General features: G+C 39.5%; 1 protein-coding gene and 1 long non-coding RNA gene across 2 annotated transcripts in view; one reads left to right on the top strand and one right to left on the bottom strand.

The window, feature by feature from the left end:
* LOC141983066 (uncharacterized) overlaps positions 1 to 15763 on the top strand; it is a 45131-nt gene that overhangs the window by 13100 nt on the left and 16268 nt on the right. Inside the window, exon 2 of the long non-coding RNA XR_012638285.1 lies at positions 6169 to 6231. This is a non-coding gene — a long non-coding RNA (uncharacterized LOC141983066). The remainder of the gene's footprint in view (positions 1 to 6168; positions 6232 to 15763) is intronic.
* The window catches only part of GSDME (gasdermin E), a 30573-nt gene that overhangs the window by 11467 nt on the left and 3343 nt on the right, over positions 1 to 15763 (bottom strand). Inside the window, exons 2-5 of the mRNA XM_074945768.1 lie at positions 13933 to 14163; positions 12137 to 12329; positions 1418 to 1589; positions 55 to 175 (exon numbers count right to left, since the gene is read on the bottom strand). Of these exons, the coding sequence (XP_074801869.1) occupies positions 55 to 175; positions 1418 to 1589; positions 12137 to 12329; positions 13933 to 14143 (697 nt within the window). The 5' untranslated portion in view covers positions 14144 to 14163. The remainder of the gene's footprint in view (positions 1 to 54; positions 176 to 1417; positions 1590 to 12136; positions 12330 to 13932; positions 14164 to 15763) is intronic.

The following is a 15763-nucleotide window of genomic DNA, read 5'->3' as shown; positions in this document are numbered from 1 at the left end:
TAGCTCTTTTCCATAGCAGAGCTACATGAAAAAGAAAACGGGCATTGTACTTACCGAACTGACCATCACGCTTTATATACAGTTCAGTTATGCCATAGGCAATAGTGGTGGGAGCAGGAATCTCTAAGACCACATTGGAATCCTTTCTCACATTCCCATTTTCGCTCACTGAAACCTGGGGGACAGATTCATCCACTGTTTACTTGATTCAACTAAAGAGCAGCTTGCACACAAAATGAACTTCAGGGTAACACAAATTAGGTTAGGAAAAGCATTAGCTCAATTCTCCACTGTGCCCAAATCAAGATCACATGTGATATTAGAGGTCTGTGAACGTTTATCTTAACAAAGCTCTCTGGGCCTGAACTCAGCCCTGTGGTAGGAGACAAGAGCAGCACCTCAACCCTCAGCCTCCAGCCCCAGTGTGTGCAGGGGGCAGCTTTCACTTATGCTCCTGGTGTAAAGTCCCATGAAGTCATGGGAAAAAACTGGTCCTCGCTTTGTCATACTGCTGCTCTGCCCTCCCATCCTGACACCCCTCCTGCTCATCCCCATCCTCTTTACAACCAGGTGCACAAGAGCTGGTAAAGCAGGTAGCTTTGCCAGCTTTATGTCAGTGGAAGTGCCCCTACAGTGGGGATTTGTTGGTAGTTCTGAAATAACTGTAACAAACTGAGGCAAAATCATCAGAAGCACCTTGAACGCCCCTGAAGAAAATGGTCAAACAATGAGGATCCTCGTACTCCGTGGAGCTGGGTGACATGGCAAAATCTGGTTTCCAAATAGTCACTTGAATTTTTACATGAATTGGCTTCAGCTGTGCTCTTGCCCCTTTAACATTCCGTTTCTTTTAATATTTGTGTTATCATATGTCGTGGGCATGAATGTTCACAAAAACTGAATCACATGCCAAGAGTATTCATGGAAACCAGGTTCTAGATTCACCCCAGAAGAGCTTGCACGCTCATCCAACTAGGGAACTCTACCAATCAGTGACAACTAAACAATGTATCGAATACTTGTGGAGAACCATTTGCAACAGATACAGTTTAAAATAGACAAAAATTGCCAAATACTTAAAAATAATGATGAATACGTATGAAGAAAGTGATCTGTTCTCAGAAAATTCATATGGAGGAGAAAGGGCTAAATTAATTAGATAACATACTCATTGCCAGTTATGTGCTTAGCTCTAGCAGTAAGAGAAGAAACAGATCTATTAGATCAATTAATAAATCAAGGGCAGGATATGGTCAGTTATAATATGGTTTGTCCAAAATCAGGAGGAAAAAAAAAGTGGAAATTTTCTTAGTTAGTTTTTTTTAATACCATAACTGAGGTTTTGAAGGCATCTAATGACGTTGAAGAAATATTTGTGCGCGCGCTGCATGGTCGGTGGGTTGTTTTGTTTTTTTACCTTTACAATTTTTGTACGGAGTCCCACCACGCCACCATATTTTTCTTCCGTCTGAATGTGTTCAGACACCAAACACTTTTGAGTTGTTATGATCTTTTCTGTCAAGATACATAGTACCTCATGTTTTCTTCCTAGCACTTGTTGCAGTAAATTATTGTTTAGATTTATTGTTCTGAAATTAAAAAAAAAAAAAAAAAAAAAGGGTATTAATAGCATAACACTGCAGCTGATAAAACATTCTTCTTAATTGTATGCCCAGCAATCTTTGTAAGAAGCTTTTATTGTAAAGTATAAATGGTTTCAGTATGAGTATCCTCCTCAAATTATTATGTTCTCTTTTGTTATCTGGTAGCAGCAAGACTGTAATGATCTGTTTGGAACAATTTAAATCCCACCATATTTAGTGAATTCTTGGTTCATCATTTCCAGCAAAAAGGCTATTTAGTTATTTTTATTTGTTTAAATAAAAGCCAAATAACTTCAGACAAATTTAAGACTCCTTTGTGATTTGAAAACAAATAAACCATCTTGCAAACATAAGGGCATATCCTCAGCTGGGGGGGGGTCAGTTGTCATGGACTTCAACAGAGCTATGACAATTTACACCAGATGAGACTCTGCCCCACTAGCTTCAGTCTATTGCTGACTAACAAGCATAGCCCCATTGAAGTCACTGAGCCACATAATAGCCAATTCCCAAATAAGGACTGCAGTAAGTACCAAAAAAAAAATATATATATATTTGTGGTCCATCCAGTGGCATACCTAAGGGTGTGAGACAGACACCCTTGTCTACTAGCCAATGTTTTTTGGGTGTAATTTGAATTATTAAAAAAAAATTAAGGCTGCAAAGTCAAGCACTCAAATGCTAGAAAATACCAGAATTAATTTGCCTCCCAGTCCCAGCTCCCAGTTCCAAAAATCTCCTTGTCCCAATCTACTCCTTTTCCTTCCTCCCTGCTCTGTTTTTTGTCCCCTCTGCATTTGATCAGACAGCTTTCTCTTCCACACTGTCTGGGTGCCAGCAGGGGTGAGGTATCATTGAGAGCATAGAAGAGACTGGCTCCACTGTGGCACGGAGCAGCCATTATAGGGGAAGTCCAGCTTTGGCCTCTGTAGCCCTGGGCTGGACCATGTTCTGTCACTCTATGGGGACAGTACATGCACAGTCTGGTCAACACTAGTAGCTGCAAGAGGTTCAAGCATGCTCAGTGAGGACAGAATCTTCCATGATTTTAGCTGGAATGCTCTAGCAAGTCTTGACTGACCATGTGTGAACTGCAATTTTTCAAAAGCTTGTAACTTGGGTAGTTTTATCAGGGGATAGCAAAAGGCACATCCCTGACACAAAGATCACCCTCCTGCAAATTTCAAGTCCCTGCTCCAAAGCATGGGGGCAACTACAGTTTTCAAAGAAAAGGACACCAGAATTTTTTTAAAATGGGCAAAACAAGATTTTTTTCCTTAGCGTTGTTCTCAGAAACAATGCAACTGTTTTGGCTAAAAAATGTCCAAAAAAAATTCTGCTTGAGACAGACCTCCAAAGTGGAAAATTTCAGACAAATCAGCTAAAGTTTGGCAATGTTATAAACAACTGAAAACAAGTCTTATAATAGGACATATCAGGCAACCTTAATAAGACATTTTCCCAACCCCACCTATAACTAATTACCTCTGTTTTCTAACCTTGCTATTAATAAATCCATTTTAGTGTCTAGTCAGACTCATGGCTGGTAAACTGGGGTCACAACTAACCAAGTACTTTACATGGTAGAAGTAGATAACATTTAATAGATTTTAAGGACAGAAGAGACTGTTAAAATCATCCAGTCTGACGTCCTGCATAACACACGTCATAGACCCTCACCCAATAAACTATTTAGTCCATAACTTTATTTCAGTGACAGCATCCATCTTTTAGAAAGAAATCCAGTCTTGACTTAAAGAAGTTCAAGAAATGGAGAATCCCCCCTATCCCTATGAAGTTGTTTCAATGGTTAATTACCCCTCATGGTTAAAAATGCAGGCTTTATTTCTAGCGTGAATTTGTTTAGCTTAAAGCCCTTGCATGGACTAAAAGGTTACCTCAGTGTTATTCCCTGTGTCAGTTCCAATGCACCTGCGAAGGTCAAGGATACATTTAAAAAAAATCAGTTACCAGAACTGTCACATTCAAAAGATGGTGGGGTGGGGAAATGAGAATCGCTCCCCCCTCTTCATGTTGAGTAACACCTTATTATGTCCCCAATTTAGCAAATCATCCCAACTCAACAAAGCACTTAAGCATGTCCTTAAGTCCCACTGAAGTCACTCCTGAAGTAAGATGCTATTGAACATGAGAAAGGGTACCAGAATCATGCCCTAAAAAGGTCAAGAAACCACAAAATTTTTCTAAGAAATGGATTACATACTTCATTACCACATCTTCTGGGGTCTATGATTGACAGGATTCAATCCTGTCAGAGAAGTTAAAGGAACTTTTAACTGTATTCCATCAACTAAAATGTGTTAATTATACCAACCTTTTTCAAAATACTCATCTGAGGTTCCTAAAAGAGGGGTCATACCTTCTATTAACAGACAGTTCTAGCTAGCAAGATAGCTAGAAGATTAAAAGATTGCTATCCTTGGCAGGAGTTATTTAATCTTTTCTTCTCCATTCTACTGTAAATGGGGTATTCAGAGGGGTTAAACTATCATTCCCAGAAAATAGAATACAAGAGACATGTTCTGCCTCAGATTCATTTAAATCAATACATCTCTAGCTCTTTTTTTTTTTAGGAATTAAAGTTTAGACACCCCAGTTTCTGGAGCTTCAGATGTTACACAGACAGCACAACATCAGATTTAAGTCAGCTTGGTTCTTTAAAAACAAAAAACTAACCCACCCCCACCCTCAAAAAACAAAACACACCATACTGTCAGACAATTTTTGATTAGTGTGGAATTTAGAAACCTCTGTTTCTGTGAAAGCTCAGTCATTCAGAAAGAATGGTCTAAAAACCCTAAAAATTGTGCAGATGAGGAACAAAATATATCGAAGCAATGTAATAATCGTTATAACAATGCACCCAAACATTCCTGAGATTTTTTTTGCAAAGCTTAGTTTTATATCTGAAAGGTCAGGCTCTTTGAAATCCAAGAATTTTCAAATGGTCACAAACAGCAGTGTTCTTGGAAACTCCCACCGACATGCAAAACTGGGGCTACTGAGCAGCATAGTAACTAACAAACAGAGATTACACTTTCCATATTATTACTATAATTAAGCTTTATGCAGTATTCAGAAGTGTGCTAGGCATCTTGAAGATATACAGCAAGATGGGTCCATGCTTCAAAGAACTTGCAATAGGCAACATAAGGACCAACAGGAATGCAACACCAGAATCTTTCCCCCATGCTCTCTTGTTTTCATTCCACCTATATTGTGCCTATTTTAGGTGGTTACAAAGTTACAGGACATCCTCCATTCTATCCAGTTATAGGAAAAGAAATGAGACTGTAGAAAAATGCAACCAGATTAATTTGGTACCAGAAATAGTACTAACTCAAGAAGTACTTCAAAACCTGCTTAAATTTTGTTAAAAAGATGGCCCTTCAGAGTTCAGTTTCATCTATTGCAATGGAGTTAATCTGGCCTAAACCCTCTTATACCTTTTGACTCTGGAGTACAGCTAACCAACTAAGAGTCCTGTGTCAAAATTGAAGCCTCCTATTCTCAAGTCTCAATTCCATTGACTCCAACAGGACATACACTAAATGTTTTCCTGAATATGGTCCCTGTACACTAGCGGCCTCCCTCCTGTCCTCACTGACTTTAATGTGAACATATAGATAATGGCAATAATTAATCCTGAAATGAGTCTTTTAAGGACAACACAGTGACTGAAGAGGGGAAGTGTTTGTGTGTGTGTGGGGGGGGGCGCGGAGGGGGGAGGAGGGAAGAGAGAGAGCGCGCGCGCGCCAAGGCTCTCTGTGCCACACAGCTCCCTGCTAGGAGCCTCTTGCCTTAGACTGTGAGATCTGCACCTGGAGTCCCAGGGCCGTGGGGGGCAGCAGGGCTCCCGGTGGGGAGCCTGAGTGGCAACCCAAGCCTGTCTTGGAGTGGAGACCTGACAGCAGCTAGCTTTCTTGTCAATTTCAGGGCTGGGGAGCCATAAAATTGACAAGACAGCCACCAGCTGATGCAAGAAACAGGTTCATATCACCCTAACTACACAGACGTAAGCCCTACACCTCTCATGGAGGTGGAGTTATGTCGGTGGGACTTACATCGGTGGGAGCAAGGCTGAAGGCTGTAGTGTAGACACTGACACAGGTCAACATAAGCTGCCTATGTCAACCTAACTCTGTAGTATAGGCCAAGCCTAAGACACCTCATTCACTCAGTTTTCCTTAGCCTTGTACTATGAGCATAGTTAACACGAGATGCAGGAAGGGCTACATTAAAATGACTGAGGATGTACACAAATGGAGCTGCAGTTTTTATTTCAACAGGTTTCAGAGTAGCAGCCGTGTTAGTCTGTATCTGCAAAAAGAAAAGGAGTACTTGTGGCACCTTAGAGACTAACATTTATTTGAGCATAAACTTTCGTGAGCTACAGCTCACTTCATCCGATGAAGCAAGCTGTAGCTCATGAAAGCTTATGCTCAAATAAATTTGTTAGTCTCTATTTCACAAGTCATATTTTAAATGCTCTTATTTATGGTAAGCAACATATCACTCTAATCTTTCACATTCTATTTTACAGCATCATCATCGATCTGGGTTAACTTCCTATCGCTCCACTGCATTCCTTTCAAACTCTTTAAAGGTGAGCTGAAATGCTTTACAAAGGAAACATTATAAAACGTTTGAAATGCTGGATACCTCAAATCATAGATATATTTACTTTTAATTCCGTATGTGTTTTTGTAAGTTACAAGATGAAATGAAAGTTTTTATGATTTAGTTATACATTGTGTAATAAAAGCTTCCTTTTATCAATTTTAAACTCACTTGGGCTGATCCTGCCCCCAATGAAGTCAACAGCAAAACTCCGATTGACTTACAATGGGAGCAGGATTATGCCCACTGTCTTTCAATTTTATTGGAAGTTCTCTTCTTGTATTATAAGAAAGGGTAAATAGGTGCACTGAGTACTCTCTCTCTGCTGCAGAACAGAGGCAGCAAAGAGGAAAAAAAAGAGAGGAGCCAATAAAAGGAAGGAGCACGACAGGCAGATACAAGCAGCCCAGCATCTGGCACTACAGCATTCTAATAGGTAAAGGATCACAAATCTAGAGAAACAAACCTAGAGCCACCAGCTGAGTGGCCTCCTCAGGTCCCCAGCAGCCAGAGTTTCCTCAGGTGGGCTAGGACCACTCTTCCATCCAATCCTACCTAGATTTTCCAGGGGAACAAGATGAAAGGCCTTAACCTGCAAACCTTTATGCTAAATACTCAGCTATTTGCTGGGCGTTCTAAATAGAGAGGGCTTGCAATGTTGGGCCCTTAGGCACACTCACTGATGGGCAACATCCTATCTCCTAGCACCACATATTTCTGCTCATCACTTTAAAAATAAACTACGCTGCTGAAGAACCATTTCCACACGTGAACCGGTTTCTAGCTGCACCAATCACAAATGTATGCTACGCTCCCCCCGAAAAGAAATGCACCTACTTCTTCACATTATAAAATGCATTTCTCTGACCTACTCAACAGAAACGTGCTAGTCGGTTCAATCTTCTCCACCTCACTTATAAAACACAATAGCCTATTTCTTCTATTCAGATACTACCTCCTACTTTACAAGGTCAACTCTTGTAAAGCTTTATTCCTTCTCAGAACAAAAGTCTGTAGCCGGGTTTCAGACAGCAGAGAACACCAGTCTAATCCACTGTCACATTCCACTAAACAGTTCCATATTATTTCCTTTATTAAGCCATTTAAAATATCAGTTTTCTGACTGATTACTTACTATAATATCCTTCAATTTATTTGAGCATAAGCTTCCATCAGCTACAGCTCACTTCATCACGAAGTGAGCTGTAGCTCACAGAAGCTTATGCTCAAATAAATTGGTTAGTCTCTAAGGTGCCACAAGTACTCCTTTTCTTTTTGCGAATACAGACTAACATGGCTGCTACTCTGAAACCTGTCCTTAAATACAGTATTTCACAGTTCCCTTACAGAGAACACCAGGCAATTACTCTATGCCACATCTTCCCTGAGAGTACTAAAAGACTTATGACTGAGTTCAAAAGGGGGACACTGCTCCAGAATTTTATTTCCAACTTCCTGTACTCTATTCCCCCCCACCTGATTGTATGCAATTCTGAGTGGTGACGTTTTATGAGTTCACTTAAGCCATATAATACTACTGATTGAAATCTACATTGAACAGATAACCGGTGGAGGTATCTTACCAGCCTCTAAGTATTTCCAACAGTGCTCAAAAATCCCTTAGGTGCTTTAAAGAACAAATACAAACACATGGTCCCTGCCTTGATGAGATTACAATTTAACTTCATGCATTACTTGACAAATGAGTGGAACAAACAATAGGGAGGGGAAAGAAGGACAAGATTAACAGCAATAAAACTCCCACCATTACTCAGTTTAGGCATATATAAATAAATCTGGCTAATTAACTCACTGCATAAGCAATAATAAAGTGAATTTTAAGGTGGAATATACCAGAACGTATTTCAATTTGGGCCCGGTTCTGTTCAATATCTTCATAAATGATTTAGAGCAGGGATCAGAAACCTTTGGCATGTGGTCCGTCAGAGAAACCTGCTGACGGGCCGGGCCAGTGTGTTTACCTGCAGCGTCTGCAGGTTCGGCCAATCGCAGCTCCCACTGGCTCCATTTTAAAGAACTTTGCCGTGCCAGGTCAGTGGGGGCTGTGGGAAGTGGCGCAGGCCGAAGGAGGTGCTGGCTGCCACTTCCCACAGCCCCTATTGGCCTGGCATGGCAAACTGCTGCCAGTGGGAGCTGCGATCGGCTGAACCGGTGGACGCTGCAGATAAACAAACCATCCTGGCCCACCAGCGGATTTCCCTGATGAGCTGCATGCCAAAGGTTACTGGTCCCTGATTTAGATAATGACATGGAGAGAACGTATATAAAGTTTGCGGACGATACCACACTAGGAGTGGTTATGAGTGCTTTGAAGGATAGGGTTAAAATTCAAAATCAGACCATTTCTTCAGTTTGTCCAGAAGTAAATAGGATGAAATGCAAAGTACTCCACTTAGGAAGGAATTGCATATATACAAAATGGGAAATGATTGCATAGAGAGGAGTACTGCAGAAAGGGATCTGCAGGTTATAGTGGGTCACAAGCTAAATATGAGTCAGTGTAACAGTATTGAAAAAAAAAAAAAGCAGACATCATTCTGGGATGTATTAGGAGGAGAGCTGGAAGCAAGTAATTCTTCCACTCTACTCCACACCGGTTAGGCCTCAGCTGGAGTATTGTGTCCAGTTCTGGGTGCCACATTTCAGGAAAGATGTGGACAAATTGGAGAAAGTCCAGAGAAAACCAACAAAAATGATTAAAAGTCTAGAAAACATGACCTATGAGGAAAGATGGGGGCAGGGAGGAGGTTTGTTTAGCCTGGAGAAGAGAAGACAGAGGGCACACGATAACAGTTTTCAAGTACATAAAAGGTTGTTACAAAGAGGAGGGTGAAAAATTGTTCGTTAGCCTCCGAGGATCGGACAAGAAGCCGTGGGCTTGAATTGCAGCAAGGGTGGGGGGCTAGGTTGGACATTAGGAAAAACTTCCTGTCAGGGTGATTAATCACCGGAACAATCTCCCTCATTGTCTGATCTGTTCTTAAAAACCTCCAAACACCTGTCAGGGACTGTCTAGCACTATTTAGTCCTGTCTTGAGTGCAGGAGATTGGACTAGATGACCCATTGAGGTCCCTTCCAGTCCTACACTTCTATGATGGTATAAAACAAAACAATTATTCTTGAGCTTATTTTCTAACAAATTGATTAGAAGTAGAGCCTCATTTATTCACTCTAAGCAGCTGCAAGACAGTGAATTACTGCATTTTGTGAAATAGCAACTTAGTTCAGCAAACACAGCAAAAAAAAAAGCAAGGATAATGTATCACAAAATGCACTTTGTTCATGTATTTGACAAGAGTGTTTTAATTTTAATTATTTTTGATACTTCATATTAGGTTAACAGATGTTGTAGGGCATATTTTGTAAAAAAGTAATGAAATTTTATTTATGCAGGACCTTACATCACACCATTCAGCTGTTAAATCCTTGCTAAAAAAGGGGATACACCATAGGTTTTTTGTAATTTAATTCTGAGCTTTACTATGGTTCTCCTTTAGAAGGTACATATAAGTGGAGGGAAGCTGATTTTATACCACTAAGGACAGTATCATGTATTATGTATTATGTACATGGAAGACAAATTATTTTTTAAACTTTATTTAAACTTCTGAATTATATCACAATTCAAGTAATGCAAAATAAGCACTGCATTTTTGCAAAGGAACAGTTAGGACATACATTAAAAATGAACAGAATAACTATAGATCCAACAAACCCTGGATAAGTCATTTCATTAGGTGAAATCAAGTAAACACCCCCTTGATAATATATTGCTTAAAATCAAACCCTCAGTTTCAAGCTCACCAGTGTTTAATGTTATCACATAATGTTCTATGAGTAAGATAATAGGTAGATGCTGGAGAAAAATTTGTGGCACATCATGAAATAACTAAGATACAAATACAAGAAATTTCAATTTTAAAGAACTGCCTCAGCATGGTAAATTCTAAGGGCCATACTGCTTATGACTAGGGACACAGAAAAACTGCAAATTAATCTTGTTCTGTAATCTCCCAACTCCCAGTGAAACTAGGACTGGCTGGAATATTGGCAATATATTTTGTATCATAAGCATTAAGTTATGAAGTGTCATTTCTAGAGAAAATGAGCCAGATGCTTGGGTGCAATGCAGGCATATTGTGCTGGCATACTTCCAGTGCAAAATCTGCATAAACAATCCAGTGAGACTCATATACAGAGCATATTACTTTCAGAAAATTAAGGGCCTCAATAATTGGTTTGAGTCTACAAACCAAGGATTCTGCAGTCCCATGTGTGTTCCCACACTTCAGAAGCCAAATACATTTTTGCTAGATTAGGGCTTGTATGAATTTAATACACTACAGTTACAAACATGATACAAATCATTGGGATCTTAATTTTCATTTTAGGTATTCATAGATTGGTGTATACCTTATGACCATCCCGAGTGGAATACAGATAATGTTTGTAAATGCGGTTTAATTACTGTGAAGATTGTGAGCCCACAGACATTGGATTAACTTCAGTACATTTCCATTTGCTATGGGAGAGTTGCCTATTCTAATGGAGCAGCTAACTAGCTTTTTCAAAACTCATCTTTTCCAGGGGATACTAGGCATGACCTAGTGTGTCACTGTCATGACAGCTACTCTAAATCTTGAGTTTTTCCCCCCCTTTATACTACATATAAATTCATTTTTGAATCATGGCACACACATTTGCTAGGATATTTATGTTTTTAATCAGGAAATTTACTAAGAAAGTAACAAGGTGCCTTTCAATGGTTGTTTGTAAAGGCTTTGACAAGCAGAACAGCAGGCAATCCTTACTGTGAGAAATTGATTACTTTTAGAGGATCTGTTTAAAGGAAATTTACACTGCTTTGGACAACTATCATGCAGCTAGCGAAAAAACTAATTCTTCCATCTCATTTCTACACCTGCCACCTCTCATCAAAGCATTAGCAACGGTTGTTAAAGTATGTTGCATTGAATCCAAACAGATTAAGGGCTTGATTCTACCACATGCTGAGTACCCTTGACTCCCATATGATTCATGCCCCAATCCTGTAAGGCAAAAGTGCACAAAATTCCCACTGAAGTAAGTTGGGTTCCACAAAGGGGGTCTGTCCATGGACAGCTCATTGTAGTATGATGCCCTTATATGGGATTTAGGGGCACGCAGAGATTGTCAGGAGGTGCTCCGTATCTTATGGAACTAAGCCCCTGACTTCGGAAGTCTATTTTTCCTCAGGTTGTAAGTGATAGTTTGTATTAGTGATAGGAAAGTGCTGTAAAATGTTTTCTTTGATTATTCATTTAATATTTAAATGAATTTTCACTGACATATTGTTCCCCTTTTGTATTTCACTCCTATTAAATTTGAGCAATCAAGTTTTACTAGCTTGAACACTCAGAGAACAGATTTTAAAGCTTGCTTACTAGAATACTGGGTATTTGAAGTTTGGTTTCCATGAGTATTTGCCCTAGACATCTGGTGAAGAAAATCCTCAAAATGTTCTAGTTTGTAAACAACTAATATACATTAAAAGTATTCTTACTGGATCCATCAAGACCTACACAATCCTTAGACAAGACTTAAAATCCAAGAAACTGCCTGATTCTAGTCCATATCTTTGGCATTCCCTTTTCCTCTCCCATGGTTTGTTACTCCCACTGGTTACAACCTGTCTAAACTCAGGCTCCAGTCCTGCACTAACCACCAAAACAAACAGATCCCTGCACCCACACAGAGCCCCACAGAGGGAGGATTTGGCTCCAAATTCAAAGTGTAAATTCAGCATAAAAATAAGCCACTTGAAGATCTATTTCACACGTTTATTATTCCTTTTTAAGCTTTACATGGATGGCAAAATTAAAACTCCTACCTTCCCTTGAGGTCTTTCATAAGCTGCTGCAAATCAGCCTCCTGCTTTTTTAGGTTTCCAAATGAAGACTGGCTTTCTACAAAGCCTTTTCCTCCAGCACCCAGGTTGATCTTTCCAAATGACGTTTCAATACTTCCTCTGACAAAGTCTTCAAACTTCCCCTCATATTTCACAAAGTCAGACTCAACAACAACTTGGAAAAGAAAGAAAACAAAAACAAACCCACAATAAAAAATGACTAATGCAGACTTGAAAACAATAGATCCTGAAACAGAAGCCTGTGGAAAATATGAACAGGTAAATAAAGTCACACAGAAGAGTTAACTGGCCTACAACCCTTATTTTTGTTTGTTCCATCTTCCCCCCCCCCCCCCCCCAATTTACACTATTTTTCATTTTGGCATTTTAAGGAAATGTATGATGTTTACAGTACTGAGTTCAAATCCTATGAGGATTTTATAAAGTACCCTAGAGATTTTTTCCTGCCATACACAGAATACATACACAACTCAACTACCTATGTTTTCAGCTTTTTATTTTCCATTATCTTGGTTTGTCTCATCATGGGCCTGAGCCAAGGTCCACTGAAGCCAATGGAAAGATTCCCATTGATCTAATGGGCTTTGGATCATGGCCTTTAATGCCAAAAACATAACACACGTTAGGCACAGAACTCAAAATTGGGAACTGTAATGTGCAAGTTATAAACATAGATCACTTCAGATTACTTTATGTTGGATAGTCATGTCTGCCGAGAGATACTGATCTTGGCCATGCTATTACCTTTCGAATGTTGGCCTAGCAGTGGTTCCCACCATTGAGTTACACAACTTGAGGAAACAAGTACAGACACTCCACACAGGAGACGACGACATGGAGATAAAAATGCCTGAGCCTTGTCTACACAAATGCTTCCACCAGTAGATTTTCATTGGTACATATTAGCATAAACCAGTGTAACCTGTATCAGAATCAGGCCCAGACTCCTTCACTTGCTGGTCACTCAATCAAATCTAGGTTTAGTCACCTGTGACCAGATGTCTTCAATTTTGGCAGAGATGCTAAGGAACAAACAGGCAGGAAGACTGAGCTCTCCTCTGTATGCAACTGGAGCTGGACTTTCCAAGTCAGGGTTGATAAATATTGGTGGGGACCTGTGGGAAAGCTTGCATTCCTGCTACCTGCGCTGTTTCTGTTTTGGGGATCAATATAAAACCTTTTTCTCCACATCAGCTAATTAAGCATCTGAAACAAACATTTTTTTAAAAATGTATTATAAAAGGTCAGACAGCCATCAAGACTGATTTGCCCCAAATTCATCATTTCCCCCAGGGCTTGAGGATTATGAGATGCAGCTCACCTCACCTGTGGAGTGGCAAGGGGTAACTGCTGAGCATAACACAGTGTGCTCTCATCTAGAGTGCACTATGACAGCACAGTATTACCACACACTGGAGCCTGACAGTGACTCTGAAAGAGCTCTTCAGAATGTCAAGCCATAAAACAATAACATTTAACAACACTGTCATTTGGAGTCTCCAGCATTCAATCACACTACTCCCACTGGGCAAGACATTTCACTTTTTAACTAACATTTTATTAGTATTGTTATTAGCTAAATGACAAGTCAAGCATAGAAAAGATCAAACCATCTCATATTTAAAAGTGCTGAATATTTCAGAGCCAAAAGAAACCCTACAGTAACATGCTATAAGAACTTTATTTAATAATGGTTAGAACAGATTGTACTTTGCATTCTTCTTATCTACTGTAATGTCATACAAGTATAGTTTTACCTGGTTTTATAGGTTTGTCTTCAGTAAGCACATCATTCAGCGTGACTGTCAAGAAATGGTACTTTGGTTTCTGCCAGCACCACAATTTCTTCTTCTTTGTTACTAAGTTGAGAAGCTGTAATTTATCTGAGTCATTCAAGCGGGATACAGGGATCAAGTCACCGCCACAGTCAGTCTCTCTCACAAAATTTTTTGTTGCTTTCGCAAACATCTTGTGGAATCGTTTAATATCTGAAAGAACAAATCCCCTTTAAAAGTACAATTGGAAAGTATCAGTGCTTAGTTGTCCCCTTTAAAGAAGCTTAGAGTTTTAGAGAGTTAACATGAGAATGTCAGTATTAGTATCACTTTTTGTTTAATGGCCTTCCTCTACCCAAGTCAGTGTATTTCACAAAGATTCTTCTAAAAGAGGAACCATACAGAAGAAACACAGTGAAAATGACTACATAAAGTTCATAAACTGAGGAAAATATTTTTCTCCCATCTCTGTTTTTATATTCCTATGTGTTACTTGTACCAACAATTAAGTGAAATATTTTCAGAATGAGATATTTTTAACTTGACAGTGTTCTTTTAAATCTGACTGCGAAGACTGAAGAGTTCAAGTTGAAATGTAAAAGGTCTTATCTGTCCATTTCTTTTCTTTGAAGCTGTATATTCATACATTCTTCATTAATTATCTGTCCTGTTCCACACAGATATTAGATCTGTCAATTAGAGATGCAAACCAGGATAGGGGAGGACAGACTTCAAAGCAAGGACAGACACTCAGTGAACATTGGTGAATATTGACAGAAGAGAGAGAAAAAAAAAATACTGAGGGGAGCTTGGCCATAGAGCTCGTTTCATTATTAAATAGAGGGAAAGAAGAAAATATCTTTAAAGACAGAAACTTGCCGTTCCGTTAACTCCCAAAATTTCATTTGAGATAATACTTCACACAATGTTAACCAATTGATGTTCAGGTATTTTCTCATGAGACCCCTGTGGCCTACTCTTAGTTCTATATTTAAGCAAGGTTAGTAAAAGGTACTTCCTGACTACACAAAAAATGGAAGGAATTTTACAATGTTTTAAAGTCAAACAACATTTTACCTAAAGGTCTCTCAGCACTTTCATTATAATCTGCTATTGCAATGTACTTGGGGCACAGTCCAGTGTCCAATGGGAATACTTCCACTAATTTCAGTGGCTGGTGGATCAATTCCTTAGCTCTAAATTTGTTCAGATTCTTGCATTTTCAAACTCCCACTCGCATCATTTAGGCTCAATGACATGCATATGTACAAGTATGGAACGCATTTCCAGAACATTTTAAAATACAATCGTTCAACTCCATTTATATTTGGAAGGGAAGAACCTCAACCACCAACAGGCAGGGTTTCCCCCACAGAATTCTACTATGGTGAAGTTGACTTCTGGAACTAACCTGACAAATTATTTGCAGTGGAGGAGGAATACCAGAGAAATTCTCACTCCCTGCTAAAGTATCTGTTACCGGTTTCTAAATGTCCAATGACTTCTTATCCCCAAGGAACATCTTCTTCTTCTTCTCCTCCCCCCCTCAGTACACGCATACACCTGTGGTTTGCATATCCTTTGACTCCATTTCAGAATAACGAGTAATCAGGTCTGCATGGGCAGACCCTTCTACATATGAAGAGGGCCACTGACTTAAAGAGGTTAATGCAGAAAGGAGGTTCACCACTCACGCAGATACAATTGCAGAAAAGGAGCCTAAAAATGACATCATTTACATCAGTCTACTCTACAGCAGCCTCATCTTCTAGGAATGCCAGAAGTCTCTAGATTAACCTGAATCTCAATGGAA

Source organism: Natator depressus, chromosome 2, assembly GCF_965152275.1.
Source record: "Natator depressus isolate rNatDep1 chromosome 2, rNatDep2.hap1, whole genome shotgun sequence".
NCBI classification, from domain to species: domain Eukaryota; kingdom Metazoa; phylum Chordata; order Testudines; family Cheloniidae; genus Natator; species Natator depressus.
Note: the sequence above shows the minus strand (reverse complement) of the source record. Positions and strands in the feature narration are given on the sequence as shown.